Source organism: Dermochelys coriacea, chromosome 12, assembly GCF_009764565.3.
Source record: "Dermochelys coriacea isolate rDerCor1 chromosome 12, rDerCor1.pri.v4, whole genome shotgun sequence".
In the NCBI taxonomy this organism is placed as follows: domain Eukaryota; kingdom Metazoa; phylum Chordata; order Testudines; family Dermochelyidae; genus Dermochelys; species Dermochelys coriacea.
The window spans coordinates 2,053,235-2,072,446 of record NC_050079.1 but is presented as its reverse complement, the minus strand read 5'-3'; the positions used below and the strand labels follow the sequence as shown (position 1 = coordinate 2,072,446).

At 54.3% G+C, this 19,212-nt stretch overlaps 2 protein-coding genes across 14 annotated transcripts in view; one reads left to right on the top strand and one right to left on the bottom strand.

Moving 5' to 3' along the window:
• CARMIL2 (capping protein regulator and myosin 1 linker 2) overlaps window positions 1–6,255 on the top strand; it is a 134,068-nt gene extending 127,813 nt beyond the window's left edge. For 2 of the 6 annotated variants that reach the window (XM_043495387.1, XM_038367946.2), the window contains exons 37-40: window positions 801–1,121; window positions 3,983–4,090; window positions 5,524–5,640; window positions 6,053–6,255. In XM_043495387.1, the coding sequence (XP_043351322.1) occupies window positions 801–1,121; window positions 3,983–4,090; window positions 5,524–5,640; window positions 6,053–6,204 (698 nt within the window). In that variant the 3' untranslated portion in view covers window positions 6,205–6,255. Of the gene's footprint in view, window positions 1–800; window positions 1,122–3,963; window positions 4,091–5,523; window positions 5,641–6,052 lie in introns of those variants that run through there. The other 4 variants (XR_006275273.1, XM_043495388.1, XR_006275274.1 and 1 more) reach the window with 4 other exon arrangements.
• Window positions 6,256–8,041: 1,786 nt separating this feature from the next.
• Window positions 8,042–19,212, bottom strand: part of LOC119841033 — a 37,242-nt gene continuing 26,071 nt past the window's right edge. For 3 of the 8 annotated variants that reach the window (XM_038367949.2, XM_038367952.2, XM_043495394.1), the window contains 9 exons: window positions 16,917–16,961; window positions 16,065–16,099; window positions 14,591–14,754; window positions 14,067–14,154; window positions 13,379–13,456; window positions 13,170–13,265; window positions 10,965–11,836; window positions 9,966–10,045; window positions 8,042–8,987 (listed from right to left, as the gene is read on the bottom strand). In XM_038367949.2, the coding sequence (XP_038223877.1) occupies window positions 8,927–8,987; window positions 9,966–10,045; window positions 10,965–11,836; window positions 13,170–13,265; window positions 13,379–13,456; window positions 14,067–14,154; window positions 14,591–14,754; window positions 16,065–16,099; window positions 16,917–16,961 (1,519 nt within the window). In that variant the 3' untranslated portion in view covers window positions 8,042–8,926. The other 5 variants (XM_038367950.2, XM_043495390.1, XM_043495391.1 and 2 more) reach the window with 5 other exon arrangements.

Genomic DNA, 19,212 nt, shown 5'->3' with positions numbered 1-19,212 from the left:
ACCGTGGGGCTATGCGTGGACTGCAGCCCAGCCCTACAGGACATGCCCAGCTACATTTGTTGGGGGCACTCGGCTGATTGTCCCGAGGCCAGAGTACTTAGCTTGTGGCACTGGGGTTGGTGTCTGTCCCGTGGGGATGCCTTCTCCGTCTCCCAAACCAGCTTGGCTGTGTTGATGGTGCATGAAACCCAGGAAGGCCATTTCACTTGTCACTAGCACTAGAGCCCACAATAACGTCTCTTTACTGGGAAGAGAGATTTCACTAAAGAACAGGTCCTGTGTAGAATAGGCTTGTGAGATGTCAGTGAGGGTGTGTGGGCAGGACTTGGCCCAGGCGATGCCCCTTGGCGCGTGTCCCTTCTCTCGGCAGCACAGCCTGGGCTGGGCCCTGTGGGTGGAGCATGTGCTGCCGTCACACTGGGCAGAGCAGGGTCTATTTCAGCAGGGCAGGGTAATGACTTTCAGTGGGTCCTGGGTGCTAGAAAGGGGGCTGTGCTTTCCAATGGCTCGAGACACCTGGGTCTCCCTCCAGCCTCTCAGGAAGAATCATACACTAGTTCCTACAGGCTGGTTGGAGCTGACATGCTCCAAGGCTTTTCCTGGAGGAGTGTATTCCTCCCGATGGGTTATGAGGGGTAGTGCTTTGAAGATGTGAGGCTGGTATTACTGGGATGACAGCCTGTACTACAGCCAGGGCTGGAACTGGGCCAGGGCATCAAAAGCGGGGCCTGCCTCTCTCTGCTGATCCACTGAGCCAGGAGTGGGGCCAACTTACATCTCTCCCTTGCTTTCCCATTCAGACCCGTCTGCGCGAAGTGGCCCTGCTGACGCAGCGGGCCGAGCGGCGGTTGAGTCCAGCCGCGGGCCCAGCGATGTGCGGCTCTCCTGGAAGGCCCTGGGGAAGCAGCTGAATGCCGAGCTCAAGGGCAAGTGTTCTGAACTCCATTCTTCCCCCAGGCGCTCCTTTGTCGTTCAAGAGCAGAGCAGCCCCACGGAGCAGCAGGTCCGAGAGAGCTGGAGCAGCAGCTTGCCCAGGACTGGGAGGAGCACGCCTGCCCCTGCACCAAGGAGAATTAGCAACGCAGGCGCTAGCAGGGACAGCGTAGATGCAATCGCTGCAGGTATGGGATGTGGGGATGGTGAAGTGGAGGCGTCTGGGGGGCTCAGTGAAGAATGTAATCTTGCATCTGTTGAGGGCCTGAGTTAAGAAGTTCAGGGAGTAGGAGCTGGCTGGGGTGCCAGAGCAGGTAGCAGCATCTTGGGATTTTCCTGTGCCCTGCCTATGCTGCAGGTCAAGGCCTGCACTAAAGCAGAGCCCGAGGCTGAGCAAGCCCTTGGACAGCTGTGGGGGTGAATCAAAAAGTACCTGGTTCTAATGTCTGAGATCTCGCTCTTGGGGTTCTAGACCCTGGAAAAGGGTTTTCCAGAGTTCCTGCCCCTGAGCAGCACAGAGCTGAGGGCTGCCCCTGGGGGGCCATCTCGCAGGCCCGGTTCAGGGGCCTGTTCAGGATTCAGGTTCAGGATAGCCCCACTACCTCTGGCTTTGCTTCCGCTCGCTCAGTAAACACACACACTGCGATGTTGGCGCACGGACACCCAGTTGTGTCCAGCAGCCATCGGGGAGAGGCTGACACAGGGCTGGGGTGCGCCGTGTGACTGACAGAGGGGAAGGAGCGTGAGTGCTGGGTGCGTTTGGTGAGGAGGGCGGTGCCTGGGCTGGGAGTGGGGAGAGTTCCTGTCTCAGCCCGGCATTCCAGACGCTCCCTGGCTGACGTGTGACTGGGCCCCACGGTGGGACTGTGGCCCGTCCTGCTCTGCTTTCAGCCAGTGCTTCCAGCAGGCAGGTAACCATTGCTGCTTTTGTTCCAGCTGGGCAAGCAAATGACTTTCCAGCAATAACGGCCTCTGTAAATTCTTCCCTTGGCGTGTCTGTGGAAGTTGCACCACCAAATTGGATCCAGGTTCCTCCTGGTCACAGTTTTCTTCTCCCATCGACATGCCAAGAGGCAGGATAGCCTGGGGCTAGGACATGGGATTGAGTACTCCTCTTTCCCTGTACCCCCCTTCCCTGGACTGTGTCTGGATCTCTCGCTTGTGCCAAGCCTCGGGTTGGCCAAAGACAGGGCCCCGTGACTAAAAGGGGACAAGGTTTCGCCCAGCTCCTGCTCCCCCCCACCCTACCTGCCATTCGAACAGTGCAATGCAGTGCCTACAGGCTGCTTATTCCCCTCCCTGGCTATGCTCTGGGACCTGTAGCAATAACCCCCCTAATGCAGAGACAGCTTATGGCTCTGGAGAGCCACCTCCTCGAGCAATGGTAGTGAGGTTGAGAGAAGCAGTTGCCCATCAACCTCGCATGCAGAGTGTTCTCACCCCTGAGCCAGGTAGTTCTGGTGAGGGTGACCTACATTTTAAGCACAGACCAGGCCCCAAAGTGTGCTACTCTGGCCTCTTGAGCCAGAAACGCTTAACCAGCCAATGCATCTTGCCTCAGCCTTGGCATAGAAACAGGGGAGTTCAGTGCTGCTCTGGGCTGCTGGGTTTGGTGTGGCATTGGCTCCAGGGCCCGGGTGCTCAGTTAATAAGGAGAACGATGGGTTTGGTGACTGCTGGCCCATCAGCTGCAGCATGGGAGCATAGAGTCCAGTTCCCTCTCAGTGATACCCCAGCAAGTCCCATTGACCGTCAGTGACGCTATAGACTCTAGCTCCCTCGGCTGGGCCCTGCAGAGACCGTGGACGTGAAAAGCAGCAACCCCTTCTTGTAGGCCCTGTCCATGCATAGCGCTGGCACTGGTTGCAGTAAGTTGGATATATGGCAGGGATGGGCAAACTTTATGGCCCGAGGGCCACATTGGGGTTGTGAAACGGTATGAAGGGCCAGGTAGGAAAGGCTGTGCCTCCCCAAACAGCCTGGCACCTGTCCCCTTACCACCTTCTCCCACTTACTGCATCCCTCAAAACCCCCGACCTATCCAACCCCCCTGCTCCCTGTCCCCTGACTGCCTTCTCCCGGGACCCCCCCGCCTCTATCCGCTCCCCTGGGATCCCACCCCCCTATCCAACCCCCCCCTGCTCCCTGTCCCCTGACTACCCCGCCACCTATCCACACCCCCGCCCCCTGACAGGCCCCCCCGATCCAACCCCCCCTGCCCCACTCCTTGTCCCCTGACCACCCCCTCCCAAACTGCCCCCCAGGACCCCACCCCCTATCCAACCCCCTTGTCTCCTGACCGCCCCCCTTGAACCTCTGCCCCATCTGACTGCCCCCCCCCCCGAGCGGCAGGACAGGCTTATTGGAAAGCCTGGGAGGTGGGCAGGTGCAAGCTGCAGAGAAGGAGGGACAGCGGGCGAGGGGCCGGGAGTGAGCCTTCCCAGCCAGGAGCTCAGGGGCTGGGCAGGTTAGTGCCGCGGGCCGTAGTTTGCCCACCTCTGATATAGGGCAAGCTCCTGTGTGGCCACTTCTACTCCTATTAAGTGAAGTTAGGTAAATTAACCTGAAACCTGATTTACCAGGTGCCAGTCATGTGTGTAGAGCAGCTTCTGGGCCCTGCAGGCAGCAGGGCTGGGCTCCGTCCCTGGCTGTATGCAGAGTAGCCTAGAGCCACGTGTTGCCAGCAGGGACATATTCCAAACCATTTCGCAGTGGGTGCCTGGGGACTGGCCGGTGGCAGGGTGGCTCAGGCCGTGTCCTGGCTGTTTCTCCCTTTGCGTCGGTCCCAGAAAGGCCTCAGCAGCAGCCCTGCCAGCTGGCTTCAGTTCGGCTTTGCAGGCATTGGAGTGGGCGGGTTCCCTAGTTGCTCCCACCCCTGTGCAGGGGCAGCTTGTTCATGCAGCCGGAGTGGGCTCAGAAGGGGTTCATGTTTGTGGCACAGCAAAAGGAAAGCCAGGATGCCAGGTTACCGTGATCCAGAGGGTGGACTGGCAGCAGCAGAGTGACTGAGCAGACTCCACTCGAGGACAGTGTCTCCTCTTCTTTTCAGACAATCACCTGAAACCCAAGCCTCGGCTGAAAAATGTGGCCACCAGGCGCGCTGTTTCCGTTCACGAAGAACAGCTCAGGGAGCAGGGCTGCATGGCTACTCTGGAGAGTAAGTGTGAGGAGCGCCCTGGGGCCTGAGCTCCTCCCGGTGTGGGTGTGTCCAGGGCATGCAAGCACCACCTGTGAGCTGCTGCTCAGCTGGCTCCCTCCTTGAGGACAGGACAAGACAAGAAGCAGTGGGGTTAAATTGCACCAAGGGCCATTTAGGTTGGACATTCTGTCAGGGTGGTTAAGCACTGGAACAAATTGCCTAGGGAGGTTGTGGAATCTCCTTCATTGGAGATTTTTAAGAGCAGTATGGACAAACCACTGTGGGGGGGATGGTCTAGATAATACTTAGTCCTGCAATGAGTGCAGGGGACTGGACTAGAGACCTCTCGAGGTTCCTTCCAGTCCTATGAGTCTATGATTCTGACCTGGTGTAATTCCTGTGCACCTAAATGAACGCTCCTGAACTGGCAGAGGCATGCTGGGCCGGAAACAAAAGGGGCTGATTTTCCCACAGGGTAGCAGTGCCCATGGGTACCTAGCTGTGCAAATGCAAACTGGAGTAAGCTGTGTGCCCCATGATCCAGCAGAGCACGCATTTACCCCGCTCCCCCCAGGTATAGTGACAGTCATTATGGCAGCAGAGCTGCTACCCAAGCCTGTGTGCCTTTGTGCCCTGAACCAGTATCCGTCTGCGCAAACAACTCTGAAATCTGAGCAGTTTTTTTTGTTTTTTGTTTTAAAAGGCAAGTCACTCAGCTGAGCTAAGAAACGCACCAGATAAGGTGCCCAGCCTAGGGGACGTTTTACTCGCACCCAGCAGCGACACTCACTTGGTTTGTAACTAGTATCAGAGGGGTAGCTGTGTTAGTCTGGATCTGTAAAAGCAGCAACAAGTTCTGTGGCACCTTATAGACTAACAGATGTACTGGAGCATAAGCTTTTGTGGGTGAATACCCACTTAATGGAATGAAGTCTATAAGGTGCCCCAGGACTCTTTGTTGGTTTGTAACTGCGCTCTGAAACCTTGAGTGTGTAACCCATGTGCCTAATAGGGAGATATCTCTTTAAGAGACCCATTGGGGGAGGTAGGAGTGAGCTGTGTCTGGGATATTGTTGCTAGGCAGATTAAGCTCGCCACATCCGGAAGCTTCTGGAATTAGGGGTGGTAGTTTTGGGTCTGCTCCAATAGAGTCCCGCTTGTGGGGTCAGACTCCCTGCAGGCGAGCAATCAGGACAGCGGCTTTGCAGAAGGCCACGTGCCCTGGGTGGGTACGTGCATACACACATACCCCGTGCACCCCTTCAAGCCTGCCAGACCCCACCTGTGAGCTCCAAGAAGAAAGGGCCAGAGCCAACTTCAAATCTGCTTTAGCGCTGTTGACATTGGTTCTGCAACGTCAGGAATAGCGATGGCTCTAGGCTCTTGCACAGGCCCCGTTCCCCGCCAGTGCCCCCCAGCTGGTAGCATTACACTGCTTGCATTTCCTTCAGGTGTAAAAATCCCCCTGCGCCTGAAGCGCTCGCCAGTCCTGAAACGGAAGCCTAACCCCAACTCCACGGTGGATGTGGCAGGGAGCAGCACACCCAGCCCCCCGGCAGCACTGAAGGGTAAGGATGGGCTAGCCCTACAGCATGGGCACAGGGCATGGCATCCACACCAACTCAGAGCCCTTTCTCCTTCGGCATTGCCCCGGCACCTCCTGCTGGTGCTTGCCTGGCCTTCCCCCTAGACCCGGTCCACTCCTCTTCCCTACACCTGCATGCTGCCCCCCCCCGATCCTGCTCTCACCCCTACTAATGTAAGGTGGGAGTGGCCACCCTGAGACCAGTGCAGTTACACTGGTTTAACGGGGAGAATCTGGCCCTGTGGGGACAGGTGCACAGAGGCTAAAGCAGCCAGTCAGGCCCCTCCCCTCCTACTGAGCTGCAGTTCCCGGCTCCCTTTGTTGCTGTACGGAGCCACCTTCAGTAACGCTGTTGTGACCCTCACTAATGCTGTGTTTTGTGGCCCCTTCCCCAGACACTCTGCCACAAGACGAGCACAGGGCCACAGCCGAACTGCAGGGGGAGCGGCCGCAAGCTGTGGAACAACCGGTTGAAAATGCACAGAACAGCCATACACCAAAGAGCGGCTCCAGATCTGCCAGCAGCCCCCCAGGGACAATGAGTTAGTGGGGGCTGCCGCCTGCTGTCATTTCCAATAAAACACTGCGACCGAGTGCACGCTGAAGGCTTATAATTTGCAATAGCAGCTCAAGCACCTGTGCAGTGTAGGGCACCATGGCGCAGGCAGCGGAGAGATGGGGGAGGAGGCCCCTAGCCTGCTCCCCATCCCTTCGTGCTCCCAGGTGTAGAACATCAGTGCTTCCTATGGAAACGGGGACAGACCAGAGCCTGGCTCTGCTGGGGGGGCTGCTAACAATTCCTGAACGATCTACAAGAGGACCCCCTTTCCAGCTCCTATTACCCTCTGCTAGTCTCATAGTGCGCACAGCTGGCTTTACACAAACTCCAGCTGACTAAAACAGAGATGCCAAAAGCCAGTAGCTGAGTTTGCCACCAGAAGCTTCTCCTGGAGCATCTGGCTCTGTGGATGCATGCACAGCTATTAAGTATGCAGCAATAGCAGGCATGGCCAGGGGCTTGTGTGTTTGCCATACGTCGGAATTTGCCTTGTATTATACAGCCCCATAACAACAGGGTTGTGCAATGCTGCATTAGGTGATTTTCAGGTAGGGTGTAATACTCACATCCAAATCTACTCAAGACAGAGCAATCTGCCTCTTCTGGGGCCCAGAACAGATCGTTCCCCTCCAACCATTAGTCTGGGTGCATGCCATCAGTTTGATTTAACCTGTCTGCATGATCCTGCCATTCTTACTCAAGCAGATCCTCCACTTCCAGCAACAGGGGTTTGGGCTGAAGGCACAGCCCCATGTGCTCTGTACACGCTGGCTCTGCGTTCTACACCGCTCCACCATAGCAGGCTGGAAATTCTGTGGCACTGCTTAGTCAGTTGAAAAAATAAACCTGGAGGGTTTGATTAAAATGTGAACATGACTAATCCCAGATGTGTAGCTAACTGTGTGTTTCTCCTGCCGGTGCATTTATTTCAGGTGCCCCATCATTTCAGCCTACTGCAGAACTGGGCACGGACACTGAGCAACTGCTCTGAAGCAGCAGCAGGTTTAGGCAGCTGGACAAGGTGTGGGGGTGGGAGTTGATAAGCACAGGAACTCGGGGTCTGCAAAGATGAGCTGCTAGGAAATAATTAAATTGAAGCTGGTGGGAGGCTTTGATGTCATCAACCTGCTGCAAGGAATGGAGCTCTTCAGACCTGTCCCACTCTTGGTTCCGGCTGGCTGCGGGCTTTACATGTCAGTCACATTTGGGTCTTGGCTAAGGTTTTTGTCAGCAGCACAAGGGCTAGAATTTATTTAATTTAGTGTCTGGATCAAAATTCTGCAGCCAAAAATACAAGTAATTCTGTCCCCAGGCTCACAGCCTAAGGCAGGGGTCCCCAAACTTTTTACATCAGCCCCTTCCCCCCACCCCCCATCTATGTTGTCCCCAGAGCCACAGTCAGGAGCCATGGTCAGAGCTGGGGGTGGGGCTGGCAATCAGGGCTGCTGCCAGGGGCTGAGACCAGAGCTGCAGCTGGGGGTGGGGCACTCCCTCTCTGCATCCCCCCCCTGCCCACGTTCCTCCACACCTCTCCCCCCACCCCCTTCCCTGTTTGGGAACCACTATCCTAAGGTAACAAAACTTCCCTTAGCCCTGCTATTTCACATACACAACTGTTCCCACTCCTCTGACAGACAATACCTGCTTGTAACTCAACTAGGCCCACAGCCTCCACCAGCACAAAGCAGAGCAAAGGACACTGTATTTGTATTGTGACTAGAGGTCCCTTTGCTTCCCCCTCCAGCTCCGCAGCATGCCCCTTGTTGCACCTGATGTTTGGGGGGGGGGGGTGGGGGGTATGAAGATATTCTATCAGAGCCATGTATTTAAAAATAGACAACTTTTTATTTTTCATTTCCAAAGCATAAACCATGTGAAATATTTTGTAACAAACGGAGCAGGAACCTAATCAAACAAAGCATTAAAAGACCAAACTACTGCATTGACTCCAGAGTTGCAATTGGTAGAGGGGTGCGCTGCTGCAGATAAGGAATGCTACCTCAGTGCTTTCCTAACCTCTGCTACAACATGGGAACTCCTCTGGCTGGAGCCTAGGGCTGGGGCATTAGCCCAGTTAAGGGATGCTGCAGGTTCTAAGGAGATGTAGCAAGCCCCTTGCTCATAGGTGCTCTGCTGTGCTTTTGAGATGCCTGCTCCTATCCCTGCTCATTTCATTCCTTGACAAATAACAGACTGGGCAGGTGTGCAGGACAGGCAGAGTGCTGAGGGGCATTGCTTTCCAGCTGGGGTTTAACATGCTGAAGAGGTGATTGGAGGGAGAAGGGAGAGCAGAATATCCCACAGCAAGGTATCCAGCCACGAGGATGACTTGTGTCTACCTGACGTTCCCTACACCAGCCCTTCTCTGTGGAGCACAGGAAAAAACCCAATTGCCCCTCCCAGCCATAGCTAAGCAGGAGATTCAGTAGTGTCACACCATGCCAGCGAAGGGTCATGCATGCTGCTTCCCTGCAGCAGCCACAGCCCTTCGGCTGCCCCCACTGTGGCAAGGGACTCCCAGCATACAGCACAGTAGCTATTCCAAGAGTCTGGGCCAGAGTTGTGCCAACAGACCTTCCTTTTGGCCCCAGAAAGCCTACTCTGTAGGGATATCAAGTCACACCCTTCCATGCTCTTCCCTTCGGGTAAGCCATGAACAAGAACAGGAGAACCTCTGAATAGCACGTTGGAACTCCACCAGAGCCTTTGCTCAGGGCTGCTCAGCTTTGGTGATGACCCAGCAGGCCCACCGCAGCATCGCCTTCGAGATCCTGTCAACCAAAACATGAGCGCGAGTGAGAACGGGACGGCTGCTCTGCAACTGCAGTGCTTACCTACCGCAGGGCTCGGCTGCCATCCAGAACAATGCTGTACTCTGCCAAGGGAGCCTCTGAGTGAGACCCCCGAGCAGCTGTGCTCCACACAGCAGTGACTGGTGATCCCCAAAGAGGCTGGTCACATGGTGCCGCTGCTTCTCTTCAGCTGCTTTGACAAGAGTCCAAGCACTCATTGCCAAGGACTGTAAGTGCAGCTCAAACCAGGAGTCAGCCTGGCTGCCTTTACTAGAGCTGGCCAAGAGCTGGGACTGCCAGCTGCCAATGAGGGGAGAAAGGAACAAGGTACTGACAGTATGTCCAGGGTGGAAGGGAATCAGTGGGCAAGGGAACACTGCAGGTGGGAGGAATTAAGCTGTGTAATGAAGAGACAAATCAAGTGTGATTAGTGTTCTCAGAGAGGGAACATGGGTTGGCGCTCCAGTTCTACGCCCCACAGGCAAGAACTACCATACTTACCACCCACATGTTTGATAACCGCAACTGAGAAGGGAGAGGGCCATGAGTCAATCCCTGTATTACAGTGTGAACCACACTGACTTGGTTTGAGAGCCCACCGCCTAGTGAAGCAATGGGGACCCAGCTCACAGCAGTGTCAGTCAGTCAGTGTCAGCTGGGTTTGTAGGGGCTGTGCAAGTGCAGCTCCCTGACAGCAGCATGGCATTGCGGCCCAAGCTGTTGTCAGAGGGAGCTGGCGGATGGGAGTGAACTCTAAGGGGGACTGGCGCAGGTCTCTCCTCCAGCTGTACCGGCAATAGGGTCTCTGGAGCCGTGCCAGCTGCTTTGGACAGGACGCAGAGCAGCTTATGGGGTGAGTTTATTTTCGCTCTCGTTTTAAATGAGGTGCAAAGGGAATCTGAGAAGCCCACTTAGCTGGGGTGTGCCCCGTCTGGGAGACCCATGCACCACACTGACCTGGTGGAGTTCACTCGGGCACAGAGATCTGGCGTTGGTGCCTTGTAGGTGTATTGAAACGGGGTTGTTTTCACATACTTCTGGAGGGAAGGAAGACAATTCGGTTCAATCTATATTAAACATCACAGCTGAAAAATATCCCCAGCCCATGCAGAGCTCCGGGCGTAGGTTTCTCCCCCACCAGCTCTCCTGGCTCAGAGAAGCTGGTTTCATGCACATTTACCCGGTGGAACCACGACACTAGACGTCCCCAGGGAAAGACAAGAGCTCTGGGCAAGCCAGCAGGCAGGAGCAGGGGATTCTCTTGGAAATCTGAGTTGCTTGGCGCAGCCCTGGAGTGAAAGCCTCCCAAAACAGACACCAACCTTAAGGAGAGGTCCCCTGAAACAATGACTGATCCCCTCCAAGGAGGGGGCCTTGTGCTGTAAGATTGAGCCTACTTCAGCATGTGCAGCATGGCAGGGCCTCTTTCACGTTACTGGGTTAGTTACATAGAGAGCTGGAGGATTTCCTTGGTTGTTTAGGACCCCATCTCCATCTGGGAGCCCAGGAGATGGCTTGTAGCAAGTGCTGGAGTGTGTTCTCTGTACTCTCACCCCTGCGCTCTGACTAGCTCCTCCAAATCCTGCTGCATGTGGCTTCTGCCTCCCCCTTCCCCAGCCACATGGTCACAACAGGCTCTTCCCACCTTCCCACCATGGACATGGCTGTCTACTGTCTGGCACAGGAGCAACAGCTGCTATTGGGAATGCCTGGCAGAGGGCAGTTTCCTGGCAGATGTGCGCTGACATAGACCCCTTGCTCCTGGAGCAGGACTGTTGCAGGGGAAGAAAGCTCAGGCCCAGCAAGGAGAGGCAGACGGCCTCAGAGGGAGCCCTTCCCTTTTCTTCTCAGCTGGAAGGCTGGTGGCTGCAAGGCAGGGCCTTGGGGCTGGGAGACAGGAGACTGTGGGACACTAAGACAAAACTAAGAAGTGATAATGAGCCTCCGAATCTTTACCTGTTGCTGGGCTCTGTGCTGGCCTGGCCCGGATGCAGCCATGCTCCCGACTGAGGCTGTCTCATTCCCCCTTCCTGGCAGCCCCTCCGGGTTCCCAGGCAGTGCAGGCTCCTGAGCTGGCCCAGCTTGCTCCTGCCTGCTCTTCTTGGCTCTCTGAGCACTCACTGACTCCATACTAGGGTTCTGGCCCACTATGTTCATGTCCATGCAGTGCGTGTCCCCCATGGGCACATCCACATGGGGAGGTTTCCTCTGTGCTCTCTGATGGGTTTTGCCTGGGTTGGGCAAAACCTGGCCATGGACCTTATTGTTATCCACTAGCAGCTTTCTCTTAGTCACCCTGTGCTGCCTGCTCCTGCACAGATCTTTTCCCCCAGCTCCACTCCCTAGCTCAGTGTCCCATTCAGAGCTTGTCAGACCACTGTTCCCCACATTGGGGAGGGAAGCCGTGCCACCACGATCAGCCTGCCCTCCATTTGCAGGGGGTGCTGCTCTGCTGTTGATGCTGCCCAAAATAGGAAGAGCAGGAGAGAAAGGGCACAGATTGGCTTGGAAAGCCCCAGATGGCTGGCCACAGGGGATGTCATGGCTGGCATCACGGTTTTTGTCCACATGTGTTGCCCTCTGGAATGTGGCAGCAGCTGTTCCTTGACTGGCAACTTCTGGGGCACATGTACTGCTGTAGGACAGCAGTGATGGTGATACAGTCTTCACTGGTTCATCCTGGGATAAGGTACAAGGGGACTTCTGGCTGGAAGGCTCCAAGAAATCTGGGGTGTTGCTGTCAGGCTGCATGACGGCCACCTCCTCTGCTGAGCTGGCCAGTTGGGCCTCTTGTGTGCTTGGCAGGCTGAGCTGGATAATGGACTTCTCTGACAAAACAGAACAAAACACAGCTTTCTCTGTGGAAGATGGCAGGAGACAGCAGCATGGGCAGAGTCTGTCCCACCTCTCTGGGGCTGGGAAGGCAGCTGGGGAAGGACAATTTCAAAGGGGAACTATCCACAGGGGCCAATGATGGCAAAGTTGGCAGGAGATGGTTAGGCCTGAATAAAGACTGGGAGTGGATGGGTTATTACAAAAACTAAATTTCCCCCTACTGTTACTCACACCTTCTTTTCAGCTGTTTGAAATGGGTCACTACAAAAGTGATTTTTCCTCCCTTGGTAATTGAATTGTCTCGTTAGACTGACACCCGACTTGGTAAGGCAACTCCCATCTTTTCATGTAGTATGTATATATACCGGCTACAGTCTTTTCCACTCCATGCATCTGATGAAGTGGGTTCTAACCCATGAAAGCTTATGCCCAAATAAATGTGTTAGTCTCTAAGGTGCCACAAGGACTCCTCATTGGTTCTGCTACAGCAACTCTTGGCTACCGGAGGTGTCCTTCAAGTGTCTTATCCAGGTTCTATTGGGCATTCTCTCCTCTGTGCTGACTGGCTGTTTGCACCAACACCCTCCCTCACAGAGTCTCTCCCTGCTGTACAGGCTGCCCTGCCCTGACTCATTCCACATCCCCTCTCCCTTCTGGTGTTTTTCTGTTTAACTGATCCTGTCCCAACACAACCCCGCCCAGAACATTAAAAACAAACCCACGTGATGGCACTACTACTTCTGTCACTGATCCCGTTGTTCACTCTGCCCGTTATTCTCCATCCCCCGGCCTTTGTCTGTCTTGTTGAGTTAGTTCTTCAAGACAGGGGCTGTCTATTACTCTGTGTCTGTACAGCACCTAGCACAATGGGGTGTTGATCTCCGGTGGCCTCTAGGCACTACCATGATAGAGGTACCACCAATATTGTGCAAGGGCATCAGCCATTTATGGGGGGAATAAAGTCTATCACACTTGGTGCATGCAGATGGGTGGACTGGCAAACGCTATCACACACACAAACGGGCACCTAAATATATCAAAGAGATCCAGGCTGCACCTTCCTGAAAACCATCCTCAACCCCTGCATGCGCACACATCATGGGCCACGTTTTAAGAACTGCATGTGCAAAAGTGAGTGTGCAATTTCAAGTGTGATGGTGGTAACAAGGCTTATAAATTGCATGCATGTGCACGAGCACACAATTCTTCCTGTCTGACCCTGTATCTCCAGAAGGTGTAAGATACCGGGTGTACAGACACAGAGAGAGAAGGAAAGACGTTCTCCACTTGCAAAAGGAGATGCTGTAGGGAAATGTGTGCACTCACCTTCCAAGGAGGATGACAGAGTCACGGACACTGACTGAAGCTTGTCCCAGGGATTATCCAGGGAAACGTCCAAACTTCGGGACATTGCACCAGGGTCTGCCAAAAGCGAGAATGAAATTAGACTGCAGCCCTACAGATTGGAGAACTGCAGGCCAGGCAAAAGGCCTCAGCAAGGAACAGTGGCCACTGGCTCAGGCTCCTCTACTCACCACTGGGGCATGACACTACACTACCGTCATTCAGGTCCCTGTCAAGGCAGCTACTCCCAGGAACGGTGTGAGGAGCTCCTGCAGGAAAAGGGGGGTTGCCGTCACACTCTGGGTGCCTCTCGCTGACTCAGCTCATTCCCTAAAAGCACTCTAAAGCCCCACCCTCAGAACCACAGGGACCCGTCAGGGCAGAGCTCCACTGCAGCCCCCCAGTCTCCACTGGGGATGATTACAGGGTTCGCAAATCCCCTGGCTAGAGGCAGCATCTCATTCTAGCTGCATCTGTGAAGGGCCAGGCCAGGGACTGGAATGCCAGTTGCCATCCCACGCCACGTGGATCAACATCCCCAGAGAGCACAACCCTGCAGGCAGGGCCTGACTGAACCATGCGGCTCAGGAGCCCTGCCCCCATTCCAAAGCCACCCCTGAGAGGCAGACCCGGTTGGTGCAGAAAGCCCTGGGTGCAGAAAGCTCGTGAGGGATGGAGGCAGAGGGTGCCTCACTGAGACCTGGGCACGCTCCTGGAGAGCCCCAGCCAGCGGGGAGCCTGCTAACCCGCAGGGAGCTCTGACTGAGAGCCTGCAGCTCTCAAAATCAGGTCTGCAAGGCGCTCAGGCAGAGCCCAAGCCCAGACACAGCTGACTGTTGCACACAGTCTGTGTCCTGTAGGTATGGCTGTGGCACTGACCTGCCAGGCAGGCATCACGAATCGCCTCCTTCTCCTCTGGGCTAATCACCAGGAAGTTGGCTGGCACTGTAAAGACGTCCTTACTCAGCTGAAAAGAGAATTGTTAGCCAGCTTCTACTCCACAGACAGAGGGACAGGGAGTCCAGGCAGCCTGGCACACTGATCCATCCCTGGGGCTCCGAGCATCACTGGGAAAACCAGCAGCTCTTCCCCAGACCAGGAGAGTGAGCCCGGAAGAGCTGATTTTAGCTCTTAGGTCTGAGCATCCCGCGTGAGCTCTGGGAACCCGACGCATTGCAGCACTATCCCAAGAAATGCCAAAAGCCTGTATGCCACAGCAAGAGCCACCCTCGCTCCCTCCAACTCAAAACCTCTCCTGCACTGGGTCCTTCCCTCCCAAGGTCGAAGGATTTACCTCTTTCTTCTGCGAGAAGAGCCCCACCATCGCCCCTCAACCCCGCCTGGCCCCATACCAGATCACTGGACACACGCACAGCTAGGACAGGCTGTCAGCCAGGACTGACCTCCTCTCTCTTGCGCTCTACCTCCCAGTTGGTGACAGGGAGCCTCTCCCCTGTGGCTGGCACCTCACTTGGGTCCAGTAAATCCAGGCAATCCTCGACATTCTGCTTCAAAACCTTGAGCCGTCTCTGCCCTATGTCGATCATTAACTGAGACACCGAGGTCCCTAGAGGGAGACAGATGCGCCCACGTCAACAGGCCCCTGAGGCCGTGAGCCCAGAGCCTAGCTGTGACACACACAGAGAGCCTGGAGAAGCTATTTTGTACCAACAGCTCTCAATACTTTCTTTCTGCTCCTAGCAACAAACTTGTCTTACGTTCCCACAGCACCTTCCATCACACATGATCACCAAAGCACTTTGTAAAGGATGTACCGCTCAGGAATTGCTTAGCACAAAATGCCGCCACCTCTGAGGCAGAAGGGGGCAACCCACAGCCACTGGAGAAGGCAAAAAGAGTTTGGATGGGGTCTGCTCCGAGCCCTCAGCTGTGTGTTAGTTTTGGCTCCAGGAAGACCCAGGACTGGAACAGCAGGGGTTGCTAAGAGCCATGATGGGGGTGTCTCAGTGCAGTTCCTGACGGACAGGCACCCACAGCACACCACGGCCTCCTGCCAGCTGCTTTGCTGCCTGTCACAGAGAGGCAAGGGGCTGATTCATTAGAATGCAGACGAGTCAGAGGCTGCCCAGTGGGAGCAGAGTTATAACCAGGGCAGTGACATGACACTCCTGTGTAGGAGCGAGGTAGAAGGGGGCACTGTCCATGCTCTGTGAAGGCACACAGGGCTGTTGATCAGGCCCCTTTCACCAGCAAGGACATCACTTCTGGGCCGGGGGAGTTAACATGAACCTGGGCTCTTTATTAACTAAACTCTTAAGACCATTTTGTGCTGCTGAGAGTTCCACAGGCAGCCACCCAGGGCCAGAGGGAAGGCTGGGCAGAGCAGGCTGACCTCAGGGAAAACACACCTCCTTTGGATACCAGTGCAGTGTGGCCAAATGCGGCAAGCAAATCCTCAGGCCGAACTCCCTGCACTTAGTGAAGACTAAGGGCCTCCCACTGGCCTGCCTGGGTTTACAGCCCTTTGCTTCAGAGTGGTTCTCTGACTGCAGCACAGATCAGGGCAAGGATCCCGGGCTCCGTGTTTTCAGTGGGTTTAGTAGCTGCACTGACAGCCCCAAAGCCCTCAGTCCTGTTTATCCACAGAGAGCCCTGGCAGCATCAGGGCGCACTGCCCAAGCCATTCCGCCAGCACACCTCAGCCCTGCTCAGAGTAGACAGCTCTGGAGCACAGGTCAGTCTTCAAACCATATCCAATTCCTTGCTGGAACAGCCGATGAGGAGGGCAGTTAGTGCCATTGTGGCAGAGGTCTGCGTAAGGTGGACTGAGAACTGAGATTCACCAACTAATTTCGCACAGGTCAGCAACACCACGCCTCCCCCTCCCACCCTCTCCGATCACTATGCCCACCGTACCTGAGGAGGAAACGGTCTTCAGGGTGAGGCCTCTCCTGCAACAGTCAAACAACACAGATCCCAGGGTCAGGCTCCAGATGTCTTCCCTGGCCAGCACATGACAGAAAACCTTACAAAGCTCATGCAGTGCCCCCCGGCCCAACAGGGAAACCAGAGCCAGGGGGAGTGCCCCAAGACTGAGCCCCTGTGGGAATCAGAGCCAGCCCCTGGCCTCTCTCTCTCTGAGCAATTTCACTCTGGCAGGCTCACCATACCAATTTGCTACAAGCAAAGCACTGCACTTCTTTGAGGAGATGGGCCTTTCCGGGAACGTGCTAGCCCTACACTTCCAGGTGCAATGCTTGCACTGAGACACAGGGGAGCTAACCCTATTGTTTCAGCCCAACTCCCTCCTCAGGGGATATGAAGTGGGGAGCGTGCTGCTCTTCAGCAACAAACCCCAAATAGGAGGTGAGCAGTGGAAGTTGTAAGGCATGGTCTCAGCGGAGCAGGAGCTGCCTTCCTGCATCCTAAGGGAGCCATTCACAAGCAAGGCAATGGTCCCTCTACCCCTCCAAGCCACTGCTCGCTCAGGAGGAATACGTGGCCAGTAGGGGAAGTTTCCTCATGCCCTGAAGCATGAGGGCTCACACCTTAACATTTCATCCCAACTATGAACACGCTCAGCCATGAAAACCAGCTTTTTTTGGTGATTCCTGCCAAGCTCAATCTCAGCCTGTGACACAGGAGTCCCACACACTGGGAGCTGTGTAAACATGTACCTCCTTTCACTAGTCGCACTACCCATGCCCTGATCTAGCACAGATCTTGGCAAGTCGGGAAAATGGCACCATAACTGGGCCATGTACTCACTGCCACAGTTCCTTTATCTTCTGGAGGATCGAGGGCTCCTGATTACTGGAACAATAAAGAATCTTGATTACTGGTGCCGCAGCCTACCCCACACGCTCACACAAGGCATTGCCCTTGCTGTAGTAAGCAGCGCTATTTCCTTGAAGGCTTCATCTTCCTCTTTCCTCATCCTCTCCCCAAAAGAGTAGATGAGCTAGAACACGTGGGATGGTCATAAAGATAGCCACAACTAACTTGCACAGAATCTCCCTCTGGCAAACTGGCCAATATCAGCGCAGTTCCTCCAAGAGTGATGTGATTAAAGCCGGGGGAGAATAGCAGTTTAGAGCTACAGAGAACCCCCAGCGAAAAACAGGGACACGGGGCATATAAGGGGTTTAGAGAACCATCACACAGGGGGCTAGTGAAAGCCTCAATGACTGACTACATGCCTTCAACCTCTGCAGTGCCCAAGTAGCTGGACCAGAGAAGTACTAAGGGGTTCTGCAGGGAGCGCAGAATGGCCAGCCCTGCAGGTTCAAAACCCATGAGTCAGACACCCCAAAAAGGGTTAGAACACCTGGCCTGTGAGGAAAGGTTAAAACAACTGGGCATCTTTAGCCTGGAGAAAAGACTGAATGAGACCCTCATTACAGTCTTCACAATGTTAAGGAGTGTTATAAAGAGGATGACCGGTTTCAGAGTAGCAGCCGTGTTAGTCTGTATTCGCAAAAAGAAAAGGAGTACTTGTGGCACCTTAGAGACTAACAAATTTATTAGAGCATAAGCTTTCGTGAGCTACAGCTCACTTCATCGGATGCATCCGATGAAGTGAGCTGTAGCTCACGAAAGCTTATGCTCTAATAAATTTGTTAGTCTCTAAGGTGCCACAAGTACTTCTTTTCTTTTTTCATAAAGAGGATGGTGATCAATTGCTCTCCATGCCCAGTGAAGTGATGGTCTTAATCTGCAGCCAGGGAAATGTAGGTTAGATATAAGAAAAACTTTCTAACTCTCAGGGTAGTTAAGTTCTGCAATATGCCCAAGGGAGGTTGTGCAATCCGTGTTGCTGGAGGTTTAAGAACAGGTTGGACTAGGTTTGCTTGGGCCTGCCTCAGGGCAGGGGGCTGGCCTAGATGATCCCCTTGAAGTCCCTTCCAGCCCGTTTCTATGATTCTATAAAATTAGCCCCAAAATCATGAGTTTTAAGATTCAATTGTGATTTTTAGTCTGTCTTCTGAATTCTGCCCTCCGTGCGCACCTCACTGCGTGTGAGCGTGCCACCCTACGGCCAACTCTCTCAAAAAGTGAACGAGGCGGTTTTAGCCTCTTGGGCAGGAGCTCGCAATAGAGAACCCAACTGAGATCAGAGCCCCATTGGGCTAGGCACTGTACAGCCACAGAGGAAGACACAGTGGCTGCCCTGAAGAGCTAACAAGCTATGGACCGGCCAATCACATATTGCTAGCAGCGTACACAAATCGTAGTGTTCTGGAGTTCAAAGCCAGAGGGGACCATCATCTAGTCCCATCTCCTCTCTATCATAGGCCACCAACACACCAAGCCACTTGCACAGTAAATCCAACAACCATAATTACATCAAAGTATTACAGTCATCAGGAGACTAAACTACTGGGGCCACAGGCAGAGAACAGGATGGACCCAGGAGAATCAATATCTGAGGCCCCGGCAGTGGCAGGAGATTAAGTGAGATATGACCAGATGATCTCCACTTCTCATGCTGCAGAGGAAGTTAAAAAAACCGTAACCCAAGTCTGACTCCAAGTATTTGAGGGACTGCAAGGGGACACTAGGCATTTGGGCTGAGATCCCCAAAAGGTATTTAAGTGCCTAACTCCCATTGAAATAAATGGATGTTCGGTGCCTAAAAACACTTTGAGAACCTGGCCTAGGGTTCTAAGTTTCTGTTCCCAGCCTCAGAGAAGATTGTGGTGAGAGAGCCCAGCCCAGTGCCACTGCTCAGGTGCTCTGTGAGGACTGGACCTGGGATTGCTGGATGTAAAAATAAGAGGCTCGCCCACTTGACCTGAAGGACCACATCTCTTAGCACGGAAGTAGTAGTAGACTCAGACCTCTGTACATGGTCTACTTGCTAAAGGGTGATCCAGCCCTGTACTGTGTTAGTGTGGGTCACAAAGGCATCTCACTGGAGAAGTTCCTTATGGAAGGTTGTGTGGCAAAGTGGTTGAAACTTAACTCTGCTCTGTTAGAGACCTTGGCTTTATGCCCCGCTCTGCCTAAAGTGATCTTGTGCAAGCACATAGTTTATCTGTGAAAATGGTTAATGATAGTTACT